A 23,611-nucleotide genomic window follows, 5' to 3' on the forward strand; every position below is an offset into this window, starting at 1 on the left:
TCAGCCCCACATCTGCCCTCATCCCACACCTCTGCTCCTCTTGCAGCTCTGGGGGTCCATCGCTCCCCTCTAGTCCCCTTTTCCAGGCCTGGTGCTGGAGGGGTGAAGGTGAGGGGGGAGGAGCAGGGGGAAGACTGCCTCGTTTTTCATAGGAAAGGAGGAGGAAAGAGCGGGGGTGGAGCCAGCCTGAGCTCGGGGGCTCTTTCTTGCCCCCTTCCCTCCTGTGAGAATGGTGTCCGCTCCTGAGGGGTGGGTGCAGAGTTCCACATGCAGCAGCTCTGACTGGTTGCTCTTCCCCTGGAGATGGGGTAGTGGGAAACCATCTGGTCTCACTTCATACAAATCTATATAATTTAATCTTAGTTGTTTCCCCCCATGAGAGCTCCTGCAACAGGGCTAGAATCACCTTACTGTACATTTGGGAGAGGTGACAACGTTGTAACTGCCCTGCACATGAGGCGGAGGGAGAGGGGGAAGTTCAAAACTCAAAAGGCAGACCAAAAATCACGAGATACTCTGGGCTTTTTAAAAAGAATCTCATGATGTTGGGGCCAGTCTTGTGATTTTGGGGCATCTGACTCACGAGTCTGAATTGTGGGGGTTGGCAATATTGGGAGCTTCTACATCTTGTGCTGCTTGTATGAGTCTTTGAAACATCCGTAAACTGCAATATTGACAATCCCAATCATTCAAAAACCTTGAGTAGGAGCCCAAAATATCATGAGTCTGAATAAAAAATCATGGATAAGAAATTCTAGATTTTTGGTTTAGTTTTTTCATGGTTTTTTGTTAGTTTTTTTGTTTTTTTCCTTCTGAGATTTTTAGCTTTCAGGTCACATTTTCTAGCTTTTTCTCTGCAGTCACAAGGGTGAGAAACTTAGTTTTGTTTTGTTTTTTTCCCAAGTAAAAGCCAACATTCTCATGTGATTCTAGGATCTGGAGATTAAGAACAACACAAAATATTGCAAAAGTTGGAAACACTGAAACTGACAAATGCATTGGATCCATGTAGGCTCACCAAAATCTTGTTTCTTTCTCCTAAAACAGTTGAAGCGACTGGAAGTAGGTTTCCAAAATGCCATGGTTCCATCAGCATGTGCCTGTTAAATTGAGTGCAGGATTTCTATGTCTCCTTCTCGTATGGAACTTGGGTAAGTGTGAAGTGTGTCTGAAATGCCACTTTCCTGGCAATTTATCCTGAGACATCATAAAGTAATTTCCCCAGCATGTGCACTTTGATATTGCCCAGGGAACATCCAAAACGTTTTTCCCATCCACAACTCTCAAAGCTGAAAGGACATGCCAACCTGCTTTCACCTAAGGGAGATACAAAATACAGGCTCAGGCCAGGGTGCCTGATTCTCCACTTCCTTAGGTAGTTAAAATGCTATCACTGGCTGAAATTCTGTGGCATCACCACCTAGACAGGGTTGGGGTGACAACTCCCACCTGCCCGGCCCCAGTGACTAACTTTTACCCCAAGTCCATAAAGCATAATTTCAATATAAATACATTATTCCTTAAATATTACCCATGCAGGCATCTCACAATGATTGTGAATCTTGACAAGTTATGAGCGCTCTGTAGATATGTGATATATTCCTCTTTATGGATAAATAGATGTGTGTAAGATATGTGTTTGGTGTAGTGCATTTTCAGGTCTGAGGAGAGATGTTTGCAAAGAATGAGACCTTTTGCCTAAGAGCCTCTGTGTCACAGAGGTGTTAGAACTAATTAACATACCAGAGAGGCCAGCAGTTGATGGGACTCACAATGAACCATCTTCTTGAGCCCCCCAGTGTCACCCATGCCCACTTGGTGTGGTGCTCTGGCCCCACTAGTGGCACCTAGACCATCTAGAGATTGATGAGCCTGTAACAGCGTTGGCTTAGACGGATCTGCCTTTTAGCTCATGCAGTAGAGGCTCATACACTAAGCTTCAGAGGTCCCAGGTTCGATCCTGCCTGCCGACAGGTCATTGGTGTTACCCCAGGATTGAGGTATGTTGACCTGAGAAGTTTGCATTGATGCTGCCTGGGACACATGATCTGCAAATAAATGGAAGACCTCATTCCCCAGCACTGTTGAGCCTACCTTGTCAACATCACCATTCTTAAGTAGTAGTGTTGTTATGGTTGTTTTTAGTGGCTCCAGCTGAGATCAGGGGCTCACTGTACTGGGCCTGGTTCAAACACAGGATAAGAGACAGTCCCTGCCTTGAAGGCAAACAAAGGGAGTGTTATTAGTCATGTTTCACAGACAGGGAACTGAGGCACAGAGAGATTAAGTGACTTGCCCAAGGTAACACAAGACAGTGCCAGGAATTGATTTCTGGAATCCCAGCCTAGCACCGTAGCTGTGTGACTATCCAGAAGAAGCAGTAACATATCAAATAGCCTGCTTTGACTAACCAGCATGCTTGTAGCTGTCACCATTTTCAGGACGGCATGCTGCATCATCCTTTGCATCTTATGGGTAATGGTGCTTGCAAACCTGGCACTCAATCTCTATAACACTTTGTGGCTCTCTTCTTCCGTTGATTCCTGTTAAACGAAGTTACTCACTTGTATTAAGGGCCTGCTCCTGTCCCACAGATGTTGAAGGGTGTTATGCTATTGACTTCACTGAAAGCAGGATCAGGCTGGATGTTGCGGGGAGGGACAGGCGAGAAAAAAGCTAATTTCTTAACCTTTGTTCCTTTAAAAGCTAGGTCATTTTAGGGTCAGATTCTTCCTTGTTGGTATGTACATGCTCTGCTGCCGTTAGAAATAACGTGTGGCTCTGAATGATGGACTAGTTCGCAGTACTATTGTCCAACCATTTCACAGCCATCAGCTGGCAACAGAGAAACCCCTGGAGATTCCTGGTAGGTCCTTTGAGTGGGAAAGTCATGTCTCAGATTCCACTGTCTCCATTTTACAGCTGAAGGCATAGGAGGAGAAAATAAGAAGGAGAAGAGTGTGCCAGTGCTGGCTACTGCAGGTAAGGCCTGGCACATGGCTTCAGAGGTTACTCTGATTGTGTGGGGATAAGTTTGAGTCAGAAGTACGGTAGCTAGCCCAATGGGCGCTGCTTGGTGAGTGGACTCCTGTTTAGTAATTTCCACTCAGGAACTGCAGCCAGGCAAACTCTTCCACAGCCACTGTTCCCTACAGCTATGCCCCTAGAAACAACCGCACCCCATTCCTGGTGCCTAACTCCCCTGAAACGGGACTCAGCAGCCATCTCCCTGTTTATCATGCAAAGTGAAGACCACTCTGCTGCTGCTTCCTATGACATCCATCTTTCCACGAGCATTCCCCTGATGTTGCTCACTCCCTCCTGCCAACTGTTGGTTCTCTCGAACGCTCTCATTCTCATCCTAACATGTACCCAGACCGGAACACCGCTTCCAGTGGCTGGTGCCCTCCTGACCACAAGCTGCATTTACATTCCAGAAACCATCCTGCTAACCTCTGATGGGTTCTTAGCAAGGAGGAGAAGTGGTTTGGTTTCTATAGCACATTGTGTGGCTTCTGTGTCTCTTCCTTGCTCCTAGTTGCACTGTAGCTTTCCTGTTGTTCTAAATACCCAAGTTAGGTTTTTCATTTCCACTTGTCAGAGAATGTGTTTGTAACATATTGGCTCAGAGCTGGTAAGAAATTGTTATAGAATCCCCCTCCCCCCAATGATTTTTTTCCTGGCTTGGGTTTGTCATAGAATCTCAGGGTTGGAAGGGACCTCAGGAGGTCATCTAGTCCAACTCCTGCTCAAAGCAGGGCCAGTCCCCAGACAGATTTTTGCCCCAGATCCCTAAATGGCCCCCAAAGGGCTGAACTCCTAACCCTGGGTTTAATAGGCCAATGCTCAAGCCACTGAGCTATCTCCTCCCTGCCCCCCCATCTCATATCCTTCACCTCTGCCCTGTCCCTTGGTTTTTAATTGTCTTGTTTGAACGAAACAAAACATTTTCTACAAAATTGTCATTTAGAAAAAAGCCCTAGCAATTTTTGATCAGAAAATCTTCTCAAATTAAAAAAATGTGACAAGGTTATTCTCCTTGGCCAATCAGGGCATCTCATTAAAATAGCTGAATCTTCATTCCAATTCTATGCAACGTGCACAGGTGGAAATTTAAGAGAAAACTTCTTCCAGATGAGTGTGTTTTATAAATGGCACCTGCTTCAATGCCACTTTAATGACAATGTGTGTTGCCCACTAAGGGACTCCAACATCCTAGGATTTTACTGACTAACATGGCATCCACAGCAGAGCACTGAGGAACACTGTCAAAAGTGCCTTTTAATTAGCGAATGCATATACAGTGCCCTGTCTTCATTTTGACATAGCACTGCCCCTGCTGTTCTCACCCGATTCTAGTATCAGCCATTGCATTGCTCTCATGGTATATTTAGCTTCTTTAAGTCACCAGACATTGTTTTCTAGCCCTAATGATGTTTTCATTTTCCCACAGATGGTAGCGTCTCACTGAATCACTTTATCCAAATCATTTAGAGGAATATATACACAGCACATTGACGGGTTCCTAGCACTGTCAAATGTCTGATGTTCAGAAATGCTGCTTCTTTTTCAGAGCTGCCTGCCAAATCTGTTGATCTGACTGCGATTAACTTGACTGAACTAGTGAACGGAATGTTAAATACAGCTCTCAAAGGTAACATTGTTGTGCTACAAAAGGATGTGAAACATTATGGACTGTCAGCTAAACATAAGTTGAAATATGGCGCTAAAGGAGTTAGGGGACAAAGCTGTAAAAATACAGTATGGTATATTGCTGTATTTGGACGAGTTGCTGCAACTGTGTGTGTGTGTAATTATTAACAAGGTGTCTTTAGAATGATCTCTTTGACCCATATTTATTGTATTGCCCTTTCATTCCTCCCCCACCACCATCAATTTTTGTACTGGTCCCTCTAGTTTTGTTTGCTTAAAATTAAAAATGGTAATTTAAAATTATTTCTGCTAGATCACAATGAAAACAAAATTCAAATGCACCTGTCTACAGTTTTTGTATGGTGTGCTTTAGAAATAAAATCATGCCACTGTTATATCAGACTCAATAGCTGATCTCTCTGATGGGTTCTTCATGAGGAGGAGGAGTGGTTTGGTTTCTATAGCACATTGTGTGGTTTCTGTCTCTTCCTCACTCCTAGTTGCACTGTATGTACTGCAGCTTTCCTGTTGTTTTAAATACCCAAGTTAGGTGAGTCGGGTTTTTCATTTCCACTTGTCAGAGAACGTGTTTGTAACACGTTTGCAACAATAGCGCAATACAAATAACCCATCAAAGTCATTAATAGACATGCACATTTTTCTGCAGGTACCAAAAAATTCTTCTCTTTGCTGAGCATTACCTCTTACAGCTCGTTTGCCTTCCACAAAGTTTCGGTCGCCATTTATAACAGTGGGTACCAGACCGTTTTATTCTATTCTCAAATGCATTTTCTTAGAAGGTGAATCCAGCAAGATTTCAGTTTCCACTGTCCCTCTTTGCAGTTTCTAACCTGAAAAATGTTGACCCCAGCAAGTTCCCTATGCGGTATTGCTACTGTTTAAACAACCTGACAAATGACTTAACAGGTGGGTGTAAACGCAGTATGACTGAGAGCGGGCTGGCGTTTGAGTGTGTTTAAGCCAAATTGTTTCCATTTGAGCTGCAGGTTCTCAGCCCCAGTCCTGCAACTTTCATCATGAGAGTGTCGTAGTCACATTGAAGTCAAATGCCATGGTAAGTGGCTAGTTCGAAGCACTGGAGAGACTCAGTGAACTCAGCATCTGAAGACTGCTCCCTGCGGGCAGCCCTGGAATGGCGCTAGCAGGCAAGATGAGTTGCCACTGGGGGAAAAAACCCTCCATTTCTTCATAGGGAATGCAAGGGGAAAGGGAGGGGGGAAGACAATCCCATTAGATCCTCCCAGCAATAGCTGATATCTGTGGGTTCAATTTTATAGTACAATGTAGCTTCTCTAGCTGCTCTCAGCTCCCTGGAGATGTCCAGGGGTTCCCCCAGACCAAGCCTGCAGTAACCCGTCTAAGCCCAGAGTGGGGGAAGGAGGAAAAGTGGACTGGGGTCTATATAGGGCAGTTTAGTGGGTGAGAAGTGCCATTGCACAAATCCCCCCCACCTCCTCTGAGCACCGTTCAAATTCCAGAATGTGTCTGAGGCCACTTCTTCCCCAGTTTGTGCACCTGGCCATTTCCCAGCGCTGGTTACTTGGCATCCAACTGTTTTACAGAGTCATATGGTGCTTCCGTGCCCCTTGTTCTTGTGCAAACCTGGGCATGGCTCTGGGCCAGTACGGTGTCCCAGCTGTGACATATGAAAAGGATATTCCATAATCCTGGTTATTTCTTCTGCTTTGGGGGGCTAGGAACCATGTCTGCACATATGTGTGTGCAGCACCTAAAACAGTGGGATTCCTGTGCCCCACTTGGGAACTCTGGGCACTACTATAATTATGATTACTTATTTGTTATTTGTATTGTGATAGCCCGTAAGAGCACCCCTCATGGACCAGGGGCACATCGTGCTAGGCATGGTACCAATACCAAACAAAACTGCTCCTGTGAGTTGGAAAGCAAAGTAATAAAAGGTTTGGAAGAGAAAAAGACAGAAGTTAGGGGAAAGGGAATAACACTAAGCAATTTGTCTACAAATGAAAGGCCACAGGGGCTAAGCTTAGATGTGTGGCCTGTATTCCTATCTCCTGCTGATTTCCTAAGCCAAGTTACACAAGTTCACTGTAATATAAATGCCATGTACTGAAACGCTGCTAAAATTGATACCACAGTGTTGGCTCTAAAAGTGATTTTCTCTTCAGTGTAGAGGGCCAGTGAAGGCCTCGGCATCACGTAAGTCTTATTTGGGGAGTTTATGTAGCACCTAAATGGGATTTCAATGGCACATAGACCATGTACACAGAACGTTTCCCTGTCTTCAGTATTTAACCTCTCTGTTCTACTTCAGAGCATTCCTATTGATAAGCATTTGAGTGCCAGTTCTGCAAAGTTTGTACTTAAATCCATCTCTATTCAGCAAGGCACTTAAGCCTATGCTTAATTTTAAGCCCATTCTTAATTACCACTGAAATCAAAGGCAAAGCACGTGCCTAAAAGTGAAGCACATACGTAAGTGCTTTGCTGAACAGGGATGGACTATGGAACTGGGGCCTGGGATTGTAAACCTGCTCTGTTTTGTCTCCTAGATTTTACAGCTTTACTTGTAGATATTATTGGAAACTCCACCAGTTACCTCACAGAAATTTTCAAATCCACCTCCATCGTCTCAGGTGTGCATTTCTTTTCATCATTGCCCTGTTCACTCCTGGAACATAGAAAGGGCATGTTATGCAAATATTTTTATTAAAACTCTGTTTCATAATGTAATGAATTATTGTCAGCGTCTTTGTAACATATGACCAACAATGTAAAGGGATTAATTTAGGGCTGGATTAAGGTTCCCTTAGTCAACTTTAGTATCACATTCCACAAATAGTCCTTCAAACTTCCTCCACAAGTACTTATTGACTTCAATGGGACAAGGGAGGGCAATGTTGCCTAGTGCATAGAGCGCTGAACTGAGATTCCAAAGACATGGCTTCTAGTCCCAGCTCCGCCACTGACCGGCTGGGTGATCTTGAGCACATGACTTCATCTCTGTGTGCCTCATTTTCCCCATCTGTAGACTGGTGCTTTGATATGCCTTTATAGGTGCATTGAGATCTACTGATTATAAGCCCTGGATATTATTTATTATTATTATTACTATTACTACTCCTGGTGTAAGGTACTAGTCAACTTGAGTATATGTAGCAGAATCTGGCCCACAATGTGGGACTCACTTTTCCTGAATATTTTTAGGGGATAAATATCCCTTTGAAAATTATTTGATTTGGTTATTACCCTTAAAATCCTGTCAATTGCCTTATATAACTCAGGGTCAGATTCTGATACCTTTCCTTACCTCTGGGAGCAACTTACTCCACAAGGCATCCCACTGACTTTAGAGACTGCTCATCTGAGCTACTGCACATCAGCTTGACTAAGGACTGCATAATCAAACCATAAATAATATTACCTTAAAATTGCAGAATTTCCTAACTATATTGACAGACAGATTAATAGGAAGACTTCAAATTCTGAGGTGCAGTTAATGGTAATCTTGTAAAAACAACTGACATATTATTTGCTATTTAAAAAACTGTACATTTGGGAGTGAACCAGACTCAAGATGGGACTCTTTCAACCTAGGCTCCTCTTATACTGGAGAGTAGCTCTTATAACTGGTTTGAAATGGGGATTTTTTTCATGGAAAATTTGGACAAAAATCATATTTGGTCTATTTTGGAGGAAATTTGAATATTGAAAAATTTCATCCAGAAACCAAAATACTTCAGCTGAAAACAAAAATATTTTCATTTGGAAATGCTGTCACAATGCCTCATGGGAGTTGTAGTTCAGATATCTTATGTTCCCATTGTCCTGCATAAGGTGGACTCCCTGGTTGGATTACATCTTCCATGAGGCACCATCATCTCCCCTTTTGGACAGCCGAGGCAATGCATCATGGGAGTCCCTGCATATGGTGCATCATGGGAGATGTAGTTCACAAGGAGGAGTCTAGCCCATAGAGGAGACATGGAACATGAGGCACCTGCACTACAGTTCCTACAAGACACCACAGAGGCATATTCAAATAAAACTATTTAACTTTTCAACTGAAATATCTTGCTTCTTTGAAGAAAATTGGAATTTTCTATGGACAGCAGACACTTTTGTGAAAACTTTCATTTAGTCAAAACCTGAATTTTCTGTCAAAGAACAAGTTTGGATTGGGATTTTTCAACCAGCTCTAGTAATCACCCGTATTAGGTGGATTTTGTTTCTATGATTTCAACTCCTTTAAAGTACACTAATAAAAAGCATTTGATCTACATTTGTTTTCCTTTCAGTGAGTCAGAGCAATGATTCAGACTGCATCTATATCTGCGTGATGGCAGGTCGAACAGGTAAATGTAGAACTTATCCCTTCTGAGACTATAACCCTTACACTTACAGCACTGATTAAATCAAGACTCTACTGCTTTAATCCCCGTTGTTATTTCTGTGCATGTGTTTTTGCAGGCAGAAATATGTCTGACTTTTGGGAAATGATAGAGAAATCTCCTGTTATTAATTACACATTTTCCAGTAATATGTCTGCGCTCCTGGGTAAGTACATCCTGACGGAATAAATGAATAACAACATGTTTTTGTGTTACCACTGCAATGAATGCAAAGATTTACTTCTCTGTTTATCCTACACATTAACCACAGGAAACTGTGTATGAGTTAAATGCAACACTGGCACATCACCAGATTTAGGGTCAGATCCTTCATCCATTAAAGGCAAAACTTCTATTGATTTCAGTGGATGAAGTGTCTGGCCCGGGGCTAGATTTACACCTTACAAGCCCCTAGGCACAGCATCTTCAGGGCCCCCCTGCCTACAGCTAACCTTCGTGTTGCACAGTTTTAGAAAGGTAAGGCCTCTCTAGAACGCCGGTGACCCTAGGCTTGTGCCTATTGTGCCTAATTGGAAATCCAGCCCTGGTCTGACCTTTATGACTTAATCCAAAATTCACTGAAGTCAATGGGGGCTTGTCTACACTACCCACTGGATCGTATCTATACTAGACGCGATAAATCGACCGCTTAACGCTCTCCCATTGACTCTGGTACTCCACCAGAATGAGGAGCACAAGCGGAGTTGACGGGAGAGTGTCCGCTGTCGACTTACCACAGTGAAGACACAGCAGTAAGTAGATCTAAGTACGTCGACTTCAGCTACGCTATCCGTGTAGCTGAAGTTGCGTATCTTAGCTCGACCCTGCGCAGTAGTGTAGACAAGCCCTGGGAGTCTTCCAATTGACTTCAATGGGCTTTCAATCAGGCCATTAAGTGGGGGTAGGTACTGAGCATACCCACCATAGCCCTTTGACTTCCTTGGGGATAGTAGATGTTCAAAACCTTATAGGATTTGATTCAACAGCACTACTATGACCTTGAATTTGCTCTCAGAAAGCACAAATAATTAATAGAAAATAATAAGAAGATTGATTAGATGTTCATCTAATGCTTTATCCTTTGAGTGTGCTCCTAATGCCTGGTGTAAGAGTTAGGAAGTGTCTGTGGTTTGCTTACTGAGAGAAAAGAAGCCAGAGATCTATATTTCTAATTTGGATTCAAAAGCATAGTCATTTAGGGGAAAGGTGTTGCATTTACCCCAGTTGGAGATATGGTGGGGAATTTGCACATCTTTGAAAGGTGGGAGATAATGGAGAGGTGTCTAGTGGATATGTGACATGCTGGTACCATGTTTAGGGGCAGAAAAGGAGAGTCTTTTCTTTTATGCACTACATGAGTGTGGCGTGAGAGGTAGGTGTAGTCATGACCCCATGAGCTGTGTCTTCTCCAGATGTTTGGCGGGACTAAGATGTGGATGGGAGGTGAGGGAGCTAGCATTCTATCTAGTAGTGAACTTTTCAGTCACTGCAGTCCAGTCTCTTCCTATAGAGATGAATGGATGATATTTGGTATCTAGTATAGTCTGTAAGGTTTGTAAGACACGTGTGTTCATTCCATAGATACACATCTGGGAATGTAAATCTAGGTGAAATTCCCCAAAATAACAAACTTGTATGAAAATAGGATCTCCGGAGCTGGGAACTGTCAGTATCAAAACCACAGGACTCTACTGCACTTGATTTAAAGGACAAACTCCATTAACTCTCAGCAGTAATAAACTCTTATCTTCTACGTGACCTAGCCACTAGTGGGGGATAAGACACCGTTGCTACAGTAACACCTGTTGTGGTAACCTAAACTGCATGGTAGATTGAGCTACACCTAAAATGTTGGCCTCACACAGCCACTGGTGAATTGATCTTCTGCTCAATATGAACATCACAAATATTATAAGTGAAGTCAATGAGAATTTTACCTGTGCATGATTAAGTCCAAGAGAATTGTTTCTCCTATTTAACAAAACAGTAAAAACATATAAATGTTTTGCCCAATAGCTACTTTTCTTTCAAAGACAATGGTTGTTTCTCTTATACCAGAACTAGCTCTAAACCTGTGTATTTGATTTACATATGCAAATGCTATCAAATTTGTTTTAGATTATGAGCATGACAGGATACAACTAACTCTAACTTTTACTAACTAAAAGATATAGACTCAATTCTTCCCAGCTTAATGACCTTACGAGAAGACCCTGACAAGATCGTGGACGAGCCCCCTGAAGACATTTGGACATTTAAAAGTATGCAAGTATCCTCAGAGCTAAATATTTAATCTCCTGGGCAGACTAGTTGAAATGCATTTATGTCTTATTTGGTTCGCACCACTGTGTGCTCGGTGCAGGACAAAATCTAGAGGAAGGCACAGCCTTTTCCTAAAGCACAAGATATGTAAACTGGAGAAACATTATACATCAGGCTAATAGTGTCTGATTGGGGATTCAAAGTTCTATGCACAAAATGGCCCAAAGCTTTTTTTAAAATAACTTCATTGTTGACAGAAGAAGTGTCTTAAGGAGGGATGTGAATTAAGGAAATGTGGTTGCAGGGCATGTGAGATGGAGGAGATTGTTCAAGATGCTTCCCAAATCTCACTCATTCTCCCCATAAACCCTTCCTTCCCACCAGTCTGTCTCCTCTTTCTCTGTCTAGCTATCGAAGGTACTTACACGGCTTCCCTTACTGTAGTAGCTCAGCCTTCAATGTATTTATCCTCAAAATACCTTGTGAGGAGGGAAGAGATATTTATCCCCATTTTACAGATAGAGAACAAATGCACAGAGAGGCTAAGTGACTTCCCAAAGGAGGTCTGTGGCAGAGCAGGGATTTGAAACACATCTGCCAAGTCCTAGGCCAGGGCCCAAGCTACTGGACCATCTTTCCTCTCCCAGCGATCTCTAAATATTCATCTTTTTCCTTCTCACAGACACTTTTCTCTTTATCCTCAAACCCTTTCCCTTTCCATGTCTCTCAAGCCTCTCACACCAAACCGTCACTGTCTTTCACATTCCCAGTCTCAACTCCCTCCACCCAATTTCCCCAATCCTTCTCAAATCCCAGTTTCTGCCCTCCCGCTCCCATCAAACTCATCCCTCTTCTTTTTCCCCACATGCCCATCACACGATTCCCCCTCCTTAACCCTTACCTCTTAGCTCAGCAGTAGAGCTGGTTAGGAAACGATAGAATTATTTTCTAGGGGAAAAAACTGAAAAATAACATTTTATTTCCTTTTTTTTCAATAAACAGAAAACTTTTCAGTAAAATGTTTGTTTTTGAAAACTTTTTTTTTTTTTTCATTCAGAAAAGAGAAAATGTTGAATGAAATGAAATTGTACCATGCATCCATCTCTCCCCTGGCCTCTCTAATGAGGTTGAGTAGTTGCCATTCAATGTATACTAGGTTTTATCATATGTACTGTAGACCCGACTGTTCCCCAAAGCGTTATGCTCGCCATTTTCTGGATGTTTTGGCATTGGCTGTGCTGCAGTAGACGTGTACATCAATGTGCAATCAGATAACAACATCCTTCCTGTTCCTTTATGGCTTTAGCGACAAGGATGCCTTCCTGGGAACAGACTGTTGCATGGAAAGGAGACGAAATCCTCTCTACAAGATTTCCCACATGGCCAAAGACTGTTGGTTTGAAAGGATCTGGATTTCCAATTCTACAGCTGCCCTTGTGGTTACAGACAGATGCTTCAAAAGGACATGGCACTACAAGGCCACCTCCTACTCCCATGGAAAGCTATGATATTTTACCCCAAATGCAGCCATCAAGTGAGTTCAGAGAATGGTCTGCTGTGATCAGATGCCTGGCAACATAAGGGGCTCTCACTTACTCAGTAGACTATGTCCTTTGCTTATACATCTTCAGTGAGGCTAAATCCTGCTTGTGATCACTCAGCTTGTCCTCCCTGCCGGTGTAGGGAGTGCATTGGAGCAGCAGCTGTGGAGTGACTCTTCAGGCACTCTGTAGCCCAGGGAAATGATTCTTTCTTGGCCCAACTTCCTACCCTCTGTAGAGCTACTCAGGGGCTGTGTGCTGGAAGGAGAAGGTGGGCTTAACAGGATGGGGAAGGGAGAGAAAAACAGCTCCCGTTAGATCCAGCCATGGATTTTCTGTGGCCCCAATCCACTGAAATGTTACTTCCTGAGGAAAAGCATCAAGCTTGAGCTCGCTGTCATCTTGAGAAAACAGTCCTCAAATTCAAGAATTTACATCAGCCCCTGCCTATCCCTGTCATTTTCAGGGAGCAGCGTCCTTGGGGTGCAGAGAACAATAGAAACTCTTCTTCTGACTCTCCAGACATTAAACACCTCAGCCTCTACCTGAAAATCTGAGCATAAGAAGGGAAGAGAAGTGAGTCAGGTTTATGGTACCTCAAAAGGCCAAACGAGAACTAGTGTGTGCATATAAGGGCACAGCTTGCCCACCCAGAGATCAAAGCTCCTACAAACATCAGCAGCATCCAGCACATGTAACTTTTTGCTTTCATATGTGTCAAAGTTGAAAAATTTCAAGTCAGATGAGGAAAGAGCTTGGGCCATGATTTTCAAAAGTGACAAGTGATTTTTCATGGAGATGGTTCAATTTCCATTAAATTGTGGCAGAATTGGCACACACATGCCTGGTTTCCTGCCAGTTTTCCCTTCCTGCTCTTTGGCAGCCCACCCGGGGGTCTAATAGGGAACTGAGAGCCTGGAAGCCGTGGCTCCTAAGCACTGTGGCTCCCAGCCCAACTGGAGACAGAGGGCTTCCAAGGTCAGGCACTCTTGGGCAGCCCATCATGCAGGCTTCCCATGTGCCAGAGCCCCAGGGCTTCCAAGGTCCCTTGGTGGACTGCGCTGGAGCTGGGGCACTGTTCCCTTTCACAGAGACTTTCTAAACTTTGGGTTTTCAATCCAAATTGGAACAAAAACTAATTCTGAAATATGAAGCGCCTCCGCAAAATGGAATTATCTCTCTCCATGCAGCAGTCTCAAGTTGGACACGTAAAAATCACTCAATGTTTTTGAAAATCTAGTCCATAATTCTTTCCCATAGACATATATTATGTGACTGGTATTGAATTAGCTCTGAAATCTGGCTGGACAATTTAATATACGTTCTTTGTTTCTGCAGCGGGTACATCTTCCCCAATGCCCTCCATCTCTGCTGAAAAAATGCAGGATTTACCGAAACTTCCTCCTTCTAGTGAGGAGATTTCATCATTGTAGGCGAGCTACGTAAAATTATTGGGACTGTCCTACAGCAGCTACTTACCCAGCCAAGGCCTCCATGGTCCAGACTCTTTCTTCAGCCTTCTTCATTCCACACGAGCCACTTAGCTATCAGCCCACTTTCTGTTCTTCTCATGCCCGGGCCTTCAGCCACGGTGCCGTGTGTGCCTGGCAAGTCCTCCCTGACATGCTCCTGGCCTTTTTAATTATGCTAGTGGGTGTATTGTAAATCCTTGTCTACCCACAACTAGTTCGTGACCTGCCAAAACCTTGGGACTAACAATTTTTTGAACTTCACCCTTCATCATCTCCCCATATTTTATATGCCATCTAGTTCAAGGAGGGCAGGAGTCCTGTGTCTTTATCTGCTTATAACACACCAAGCATGCTGTTGGCATTATACAGGTAAGAAATCATAACAATTAAAATGATATTGAAACATGTTTGGTTTTGTTCCCATAGCTGAAATGTATCCCTTCTGGACACAGCCAGCTTCTCCTGAAGTAACCAAAGTATCTATCCAAACGGAGTCATGTAAGTTTATTTCTTATGTACAAGAATGAGGTTGTTTTGAGATAACCTGTAAAGAATGGTGCCTGGTACATTTATGAGAGAGGAATTAATTAATTTGTCCCTGTATGTGGGCTCATACATACACACGTATATAAACAGATGATTTGTCAAATGTGTAATTCTGTGTGGTCTACTGATCCTTTACTGGACCTGCCACATGTTTCTATTAAAATGCCAGGGCCTGTTATATTTTTTCCTCTCTTCATTTATAACAGATCTGGCTTCACTATTGTTGTCTACCCCTGTATTCAAGCCGGAAGTGTTACCAAAACTGCATACAGCTTCCAGTAAGTACCTGCTCTCTGTGCAGCAAAAAATGGAGGTACAGACAATATACACTTGCTCAGATTTTCCCATGTGAAAAAGACAGATGTGTTTTAAATATGTGATAGTATGTCATATTTTGATGTTACATATATTTAGAATCATAGAATATCAGGGTTGGAAGGGACCTCAGGAGGTCATCTAGTCCAACCCCCTGTTTGTGTGCTCCCATATATAAAAGGGGCCACTTTCACTTTGGTTCCATTTGTGAGTCATGTAACTCTAATGTACAAAACATGTTACTAAAAAGGCATTCACCTATGTGTTACATGTGTTGGTTTTAACTGTGGGGAGAATCTGAAAACTCCCTTATCCAAAAGAAAATAGCATGCTCCAACTACTCTTACCAATAAAAGTCAGTCGCTGTTGCTTTACACACAACATGTAATCTAGAGGAAGAAAATCAAGACTGTTTACCAGTCTGGCAGTCCCTAAGCCTCAGGATGAGGCCAGCCTCCTTTGGTGATATAAATATCCGCACATCAAGGATGCCCGTCAGGGGCTAGATTTTCACAAGACCTCAGCACATTAGGTGCAGATTTGGTATGTAGCTCGGGCCACAAGTATCACAATGGGTGCTGAGTACTGGGCCCTATTTAGATGCCTACAAGGAGCTCTCTTGAAAAATATGGGCCTAACTGTGGGTGCTGAACCCATGAACATCTGGCCCTGAACTCTTTTGGAAAGAGAGTTGACAATTGGAAGACATAGTAGCTTCAAAGTAGACTTAGGCTAAATCTCCATAGCAAGTCAAGTTAAAGCTTTAAACATGATTCAGGGAGCAGAAGGAAACTTCTGCTTTTAAACACAACAGCAGCCAGAAATCTGACAGATGTTTGCCAGTGCTTATCATAGGAAATAAATAAACTTGGTGAGGACAGCTCTATCCATTAGACCATATGCCTAAGATAGGAAGAAACACATCTAGTGTGACTGTTGAAGTGGAAAAGTAAAAGCAACTATGGCCACATCTTGCCATCCTTTTTTAAGCACACCTCCCATTGACTTCAGTAAAAGTGTGATGCATGGGTATGACTCTTAGACTAGAAGCATAAACTCATAACAAACATAAAGACTTAGCCAACATCCCGTTCTATTTCAATTAACCCACACTCCAAACCTCCATCCTGTCTTCCCACCACACAACTATTTAGGCAGGGGTGTGTGGATCCACACTTTCCTCAAGTTCAGGAGTGAGGCTTTAGCTGAGGTTTTATCTGGTTCATTTTAGAGCCAGCCCCAAGCTGAGAAATTCATAGCTGAATTTGAGCTCTCTCAACGTTCAGGAGGTGATTGGATTGTGGGTTGTATTTCTGGCTCATCACTGCCTTGGTTGCAAATGATTCATGGAAGAAATACAGGTGATGAAGACAAGGCCAAAGGAAATGTTATTGATAGTGTACAAAAATAATTAATGCTGCATCTTGAAGCTTCATGCCCTGCTGCAGTTCTTGTCCCTGCTGGTTCCACATTTAGGCCTCAGTATGTACAGCACATACTCCTACTTGAGTCTCCTGGCCACAGTGAGCCATATGGAAGCTAAGGGAAACCAAACTCCAAAGATGGTTTCCCCAGCAGCAGTCAGTCATTGGCAAAACTCAAAGGGTTATTGAGGTTTGGGCTGGAGAAGGACTCAAGCATTTAGAATAATCTTACCTTGATCCATGGGGGTGCCTCCTAGGGCAGAAGAGTGAAATTTGGTGGTTTGAGGGTTTTTAATCTTGATTTTCACTTCATCTTAATTCCTTCCCTGGCTGTCACCTGGACTGGAATGTGAATACCTCATTTTTAAGATTGTATGTTGATTTAGGCTAAACATTTTCAGAGCCACTTAAGCCACTAAAGTTAATGAGAATTTGGCATCCAAGTCCTACAGGCAGCTTGGAAAACTGAGCCTTAATCTCATGTTATTTGACTCATATTTTGAAAGCAGCCCCTGAACTCAGTTCTCTAATGATACCTGTTTTTATAATGTGACTTTCAGTCTGGAGCACCCCAGAGTGCCTCACTTCAGCCATCTCTTGGGTGGAACGTGAAAGTTGTTTAACAGTGCACAGCAATGCTGCACAACAACGTAGGACGAACTGTGAAAAAGAAAAGCAGGTGTGACTGGAACAGTGGAAGGAATTTAATTAAGCAGCATGTAAATTCCCCAGTTAGAATCTAGCCAGGACCCCAGTGGTTCATTCAGAAAGTGCCATGGGATATTAGATGACCATGAGCATTCAAGACCTTGATTCTACTGCTCATCATACAGCAGTGCAGCACAGTGCCCCCAGACTGGTGCTAGCATCACCTTTGGCTAGTCAGTAATGCAGAGAAGTGAATGTGACCTACTGAATTATTAGACCACATACCACAGCTCCAAGTTCGTCTTCTGACCAACTGCTGACCCCTCCCTATTTAGCTTGGTGCAATATGACCTGGTCCTGGCATGAGGTGGAATCGCTGCAGACGTTTTGCTGGTGCTTAATAGATTTTGAATGTTTTTTTTTCCTCTCTCCCACTTGATTCACACCAATTTCCTGCCTAGTTACTATCAAATCCCAGAAAGGTTACCTCTCTTTTCATTATTCATACTCATTTAATTCTCATTCTCGTTTTTGAGAATAGCTCATAATGACTGTCATGGACCTTCTCCCAATCAGGCAACACATCTCTCAGTCTGAAGACTCCCACCACAACGCACACATCCACCTTTACTCCCTACATGTATCTCTGCTTCCCACAGCCCCCTGCCTACTTTCAGTCGGCCCACCCTACTCTGCTTCCTCTCTATGCCCAGTGTGGCCGCCACCCCACTCTCTGACTCCCTACTAGTCTTTCTCCCCTTGGTCTCCAGCAGCTGAATACGCCTCGTTGTGACCCACCCTGTCATGCTGGTACTCTTTACCGTGTGCTCATCCACAGGTAACCCAGTCATCCCTCTCAGCTGCTGCGGATAGCTGCTCCATTCCTGAACTGCCATGGTCAAAAGCCAGGAATGACGGGCTGAGTGTACTTTCATTCTTCTCACGCCCATGTTAATATGTGAGCTGTTTTTCCATGACATGAAATTCACTCATCCTGTCTGCTAATTAAAGGTGCAAATTTATCCCATGTCCTTTATATTTCAAAGCACTCAATGAGCCAGACTCTGATCTCTCTCTGTCCTGTTTTGCTCCGCTTTGTTTTTTGTTCTTCAGTTATAAACTGCTCCTGAGAAAGGAAATTCAGTGGATCCCATGAGGCTAATTCATGTGGTCAAAATGAAATGATTTCTGTGTTCCCACAGAAAAGCCGGGCTGCCAGTAATGGCAGCAGCGTTTCTGCTTTGAGCCAGACCTTTTCTGTTTCAAAGGGTGATATTAACTTCCGAGCACTGCTGGGCCTGAAGAGTTAAAGCAGATGTTCCATGGTTCCTGATGAGAAATGTAATTTTATTGCGTGGGAGAGCAAGGTAGGGTAAAGAACAACCAACCCAGCATTCAGAAGTGAAATAACTAGTGGGAATGGGGCATCAGGCACAGGAAAGCTCACAGGTTTCTCAAAGCCACTTTCTGTAAATGGAATCCAAAGAGGCCTGCTGCAGACAGGAGTCATTCCACAGATGAAAATCCCCAGCATCCATAGGAATTGCCATAGTGCATCAGACCCATGGTCTTGTTTAATCCTCATTACCACAGTATTTGAGCACCTCACCATCATTAATGTCTTTTTCCTCAGAACACCCCCCCATGCGGCAGGGCTGTGCCACTTTATAGATGCGGCAGTGATGTACAGAGAAGCCAACTGACTTGCTCACAGTCATACGGGAAGTCTGTGGTGAAGCCAGGCCTAGAAATCTGGTCTCCCAACTCTGAGGCCAACACCTCAGCCACCGAGCCTTCCTTTCTGTTTAGCCCACTAGCTTGTTTCTGACAGTGACCAGCACCAGATGCTTCAGAGGAAATGGGAAGAAACCCCATCGTAGGCAGCTGTGGGTAATCTGCTCCCAATGAAGATCTCATCCTAATCCCTAATAATTAGAGATTGGTCTGAAGCCTGACGTTTAATATCCCTTCCAAATTTTTTGTCAACATTCATTATTCTAAGTGTGGATATTCTTGTTACCCATATGAAGGGTCATTCCCTGCTTGATTCTTGTTAAATTCTTGGCTTCAATGTCATCCTGTGGCAATGAATTCTGCTGTCCATACATTGTGTGGAAAAGTATTTCCTTAGATCAGTTTTGAATTTGTCACCATTTAATTTAATTGAAAGTCCCCTTGTTGTTGTGTTATGAGAACAGGATAACAAGATTTACCTTCTCTAGATCGGCATTATTTTAGATACACTTGTAATGCATCTTCTGCAAACTATGCTACCTCGCTGTTTAACCCTTTCTCCAGATCATTATTAGACTTGATTTAGGACCCAGATCCATCACCCTGGCCAATCCTGGATAGACCCTCCCATACACACAGCTCTTACAGTAATTCATCTCATTCAAGCCCAGCCACATTCTGCACATGCCTGCACTCATTCACTGCATTGCCTGTAGATAGTGTGATGATTTCTCTGCTCTCAGAGGATCTAATCCTGCTGTCATCAGAGAATACGCATTGGCTTCACTGGTTCAGGATCAGGCATATAGAGTATTAAGTAATATTTGTACATAGATAGAATCCCAGCTCCATAAATCAACCACTGAATTAACCAAAGACTTTGACTGCTTTAATGTGTTATTAAAAAACTATAATGTTGTTTAATATTAAGAGAGGAACTATTATTAAGTCTTTGCACTTTAGATTTACTCTGGAACAAGACAGGGCACAGAAATATTTGTGGATAGCCTAGCTATTATTTGGCATGCCTATTTTTCATAGATGGAATGACTGCAAATAGCCTGAGGACCACATCAAGGTGGAATTGATCATGTCACCATCCTGCAATTGAATTTGCTAGCATAGACCCCTTTGTTCATGCAGAGCCCCACTGAAGTCAGTGGGATTCTGTAGGGGTCTGCATCAGATGATCCTGTTGCAGGAGTGAGCACTTAACATGTATCAATAAGATGGCAGTTTACTTTGTGGCTATTGATCTATGATACCAATCTAGGAATTTAGGCAGCACTCCTCACCATCCCTATGCTATTTGAATGCCTGTATAGATGTGAAAGGTCATATACTGGCTTACTCCTGACCTATCTGCACACAGGAGGGAAGATGCAAGAAGCCGGTCTCCTCATATCCTGCCCCAGGCAAAGTCTGGCTGCAGTCCCAGTTCCTGTGCTCTTCTGAGTGCAGGCACTGCTCTTTTCTGGCACCCCTTTGGGGCCAAGCTACGTCAAAGGGGGTAAGGGAGGGTAGCAAGGAGGTGGGATTATGTCCGATGACATGTTGAAACTATTGCTTCCAATCATGTTTTGACTTTCCATAGCATCTGTAGTGTGTTCAATGGATTCTACCTCTCAGAATTAGGCTGGATTCCTTGCAAAGTGTTATCATAGAATATCAGGGTTGGAAGGGACCTCAGGAGGTCATCTAGTCCAACTCTCTGCTCAAAGCAGGACCAATTCCCAACTGAATCATCCCAGCCAGGGCTTTGTCAAGCCTGACCTTAAACACCTCTAAGGAAGGAGATTCCACCACCTCCCTAGGGAACCCATTCCAGTGTTTCACCACCCTCCTAGTGAAAACGTTTTTCCTAATACCCAACCTAAACCTCCCCCACTGCAACTTGAGACCATTACTCCTTGTTCTGTCATCTGCTACCACTGAAAACAGTCTAGATCCATCCTCTTTGGAACCCCCTTTCAGGTAGTTGAAAGCAGCTATCAAATTCCCCCCCTCATTCTTCTCTTCTGCAGACTAAACAATCCCAGTTCCCTCAGCCTCTCCTCATAAGTCATGTGCTCCAGCCCCCTAATCATTTTTGTTGCCCTCCGCTGGACTCTTTCCAATTTTTCCACATCCTTCTTGTAGCGTGGGACCCAAAACTGGACACAGTACTCCAGATGAGGCCTCACCAATGTCGAATAGAGGGGAATGATCACATCCCTCGATCTGCTGGCAATGCCCCTACTTATACAGCCCAAAATGCTGTTAACCTTCTTGCAACAAGGGCACACTGTTGACTCATATCCAGCTTCTCATCCACTGTAACCCCTAGATCCTTTTCTGCAGAACTGCTGCCCAGCCATTCAGTCCCTAGTCTGTAGCAGTGCATGGGATTCTTCCATCCTAAGTGCAGGGCTCAACACTTGTCCTTGTTGAACCTCATCAGCTTTCTTTTGGCCCAATCCTCTAATTTGTCTAATATGAATAATAATGTATTTGTTCAGCATTAAAAAAGTGTTCTGCTCTATAAAAGACACTAAAATAGAGACAGAGCCTGCCCCAGAGAGCTTCTAGTGTAAAAGACCAACATGGGGAAGACAAGATGCACTGGCAAACACACAGCGGAGATTAGAACATAAGAACGGCCGTACCGGGTCAGACCAAAGGTCCATCTAGCCCAGTATCCTGTCTACCGACAGTGGCCAATGCCAGGTGCCCCAGAGGGAGTGAACCTAACAGGCAATGATCAAGTGATCTCTCTCCTGCCATCCATCTCCATCCTCTGACGAACAGAGGCTAGGGACACCATTCTTACCCATCCTAGCTAATAGCCATTTATGGACTTAGCCACCATGAATTTATCCAGTTCCCTTTTAAACATTGTTATAGTCCTAGCCTTCGCAACCTCCTCAGGTAAGGAGTTCCACAAGTTGACTGTGCGCTGCGTGAAGAAGAACTTCCTTTTATTTGTTTTAAACCTGCTGCCTATTATTAAGGAATCTGTACAGGAGCAGATTATTCCTTTACCACATTGAGTATCACTTTGTTTTTCAAAATGGAGAGTGCCCCAGCTGCTGAGCGAATCACACCAAATTAATGTTCTTCCACTACCTTTCGGAGACCTTACATTCACACACTCCCCTCATAATGCTAATGTGTCTTTGATTCCATTCTGATACACTGCAAACAGTGCTACTGGCAAGGTAGCTTTTGAACAGAGTAGCATACTTACTGTTGCTGCCATTTAACATATATATTTTCTGACCAATCTAAAGTAGGTATGAAACTAAAATTGTGCGAGAGAAATGCTGTCCTTGAGGAGATATGACAAGGATGCAGGATTTCAGGAGTATGCCAAATATAGTCCATATAGCTAAGATGTTTATCTGACCCCCCCATTACCAGAGTGTCTGAGTGTCTCACACTTTTTAATGTCTTTATTCTCACCACAATCCTGTGAGGTTAAAAAAATATTACCCCATTTTACAGATGGGAAACCGAGGCACAAAGTAGGTTAAGTGTCTTGCCTAATTTCACACAGAGGTCTGTGCTGGATCCGGGAAATGAAGCCAGGTTTTTTGAGTGCTAGTCTAATGTCCTATCCACTAGACCACCCTTCCTACCATATAGCCAATATAATCCAGTCATGTGCTTCAGGTTGTGTGGCCAAGATGTCCTACGGTATAGGCCTGGTCTTGCTCAGCTTGGCTTGTGGGGGGCTGAGGGAGCCTATGTGTAGGGCGAGCTACCTAGGATCAAGCCCTAGAGCGTGGTCTCAGGTGTAGTGTGAGAGTCTGGGCAAGGGCCAAGTGCTTCCAGCCCTTAAGCAGAGCTGCTACAATGCCATAACGTCACACTAGCGTGCATGACTGCACGTCTACAATGGCATTTGGATGTGATGGCTAAAGAATTCTGAGTGGTGTGAGTATCAGCTCATCACCCGGGTGGGACAGGGTTTACACCTGTATTGAAATGTACAAGGCACTCATGCTTTCCGTGGATTATAGAGTAAAGAATAAACTGGTTCTGGAATATTAAAAAATCAGATTAATTTAGACTCTAAAAGGAAGAAGTTTAAGGCCAGAAGGGACCATTATGATCATCTAGCCTGACCTCCTGCATAGAACAGCCAAAGAACCTCACCCAGTAATTGCTGCATCAAGCCAATAACCTCTGTTTGAGCAATAGTATATCTTTATAAACACAGCCAGTCTTGATTTCAAGCCTTCAGATGACGGAGAATCCATCACATTAATACCCAATTTGTTCCAATAGTTAATTAACCTTGCTTAAAAACTTGCACCTTAGTTCTCGTCTGAATTTGCCTAGTTTAGGCTTCCAGCCTGGGGATCTTGTTATATTGTGTTCTGCTCAATGGTTCTCAAACTCTGGGTCAGGCCTCCAGAGTAGGTCACGACCCCTTTTTAATAGGGTCACCAGGGCTGGCATTAGACTTGCTGGGGCCTGGGGCTGAAATCGAAGCCTGAGCCCCACTCCCCTGGGCTGCTGAAACCCAAGGGCGCCAGCTCTGGGCGGCAGGGCTTTGGCTTCAGTCCAGGGTAGTGGGGCTCAGCCTTACAGGCCCCCTACCCAGGGCTGAAGCCCCTGGACATTGGCTCCCACATCTGGAA

At 43.7% G+C, this 23,611-nt stretch overlaps 1 protein-coding gene across 1 annotated transcript in view; it reads left to right on the forward strand.

Annotated features, from left to right (window-relative positions):
• Nucleotides 1-1,075: 1,075 nt before the first annotated feature.
• The window catches only part of HHLA1 (HERV-H LTR-associating 1), a 42,285-nt gene continuing 19,749 nt past the window's right edge, over nucleotides 1,076-23,611 (forward strand). The window contains exons 1-13 of the mRNA XM_045006377.1: nucleotides 1,076-1,151; nucleotides 2,923-2,982; nucleotides 4,574-4,654; nucleotides 5,321-5,404; nucleotides 5,497-5,580; nucleotides 7,206-7,289; nucleotides 8,952-9,008; nucleotides 9,124-9,210; nucleotides 11,213-11,305; nucleotides 12,613-12,840; nucleotides 14,186-14,257; nucleotides 14,746-14,817; nucleotides 15,072-15,143. Of these exons, the coding sequence (XP_044862312.1) occupies nucleotides 1,076-1,151; nucleotides 2,923-2,982; nucleotides 4,574-4,654; nucleotides 5,321-5,404; nucleotides 5,497-5,580; nucleotides 7,206-7,289; nucleotides 8,952-9,008; nucleotides 9,124-9,210; nucleotides 11,213-11,305; nucleotides 12,613-12,840; nucleotides 14,186-14,257; nucleotides 14,746-14,817; nucleotides 15,072-15,143 (1,150 nt within the window). The remainder of the gene's footprint in view (nucleotides 1,152-2,922; nucleotides 2,983-4,573; nucleotides 4,655-5,320; nucleotides 5,405-5,496; nucleotides 5,581-7,205; nucleotides 7,290-8,951; nucleotides 9,009-9,123; nucleotides 9,211-11,212; nucleotides 11,306-12,612; nucleotides 12,841-14,185; nucleotides 14,258-14,745; nucleotides 14,818-15,071; nucleotides 15,144-23,611) is intronic.

This window comes from Mauremys mutica, chromosome 2, assembly GCF_020497125.1.
Source record: "Mauremys mutica isolate MM-2020 ecotype Southern chromosome 2, ASM2049712v1, whole genome shotgun sequence".
Lineage (NCBI taxonomy): Eukaryota > Metazoa > Chordata > Testudines > Geoemydidae > Mauremys > Mauremys mutica.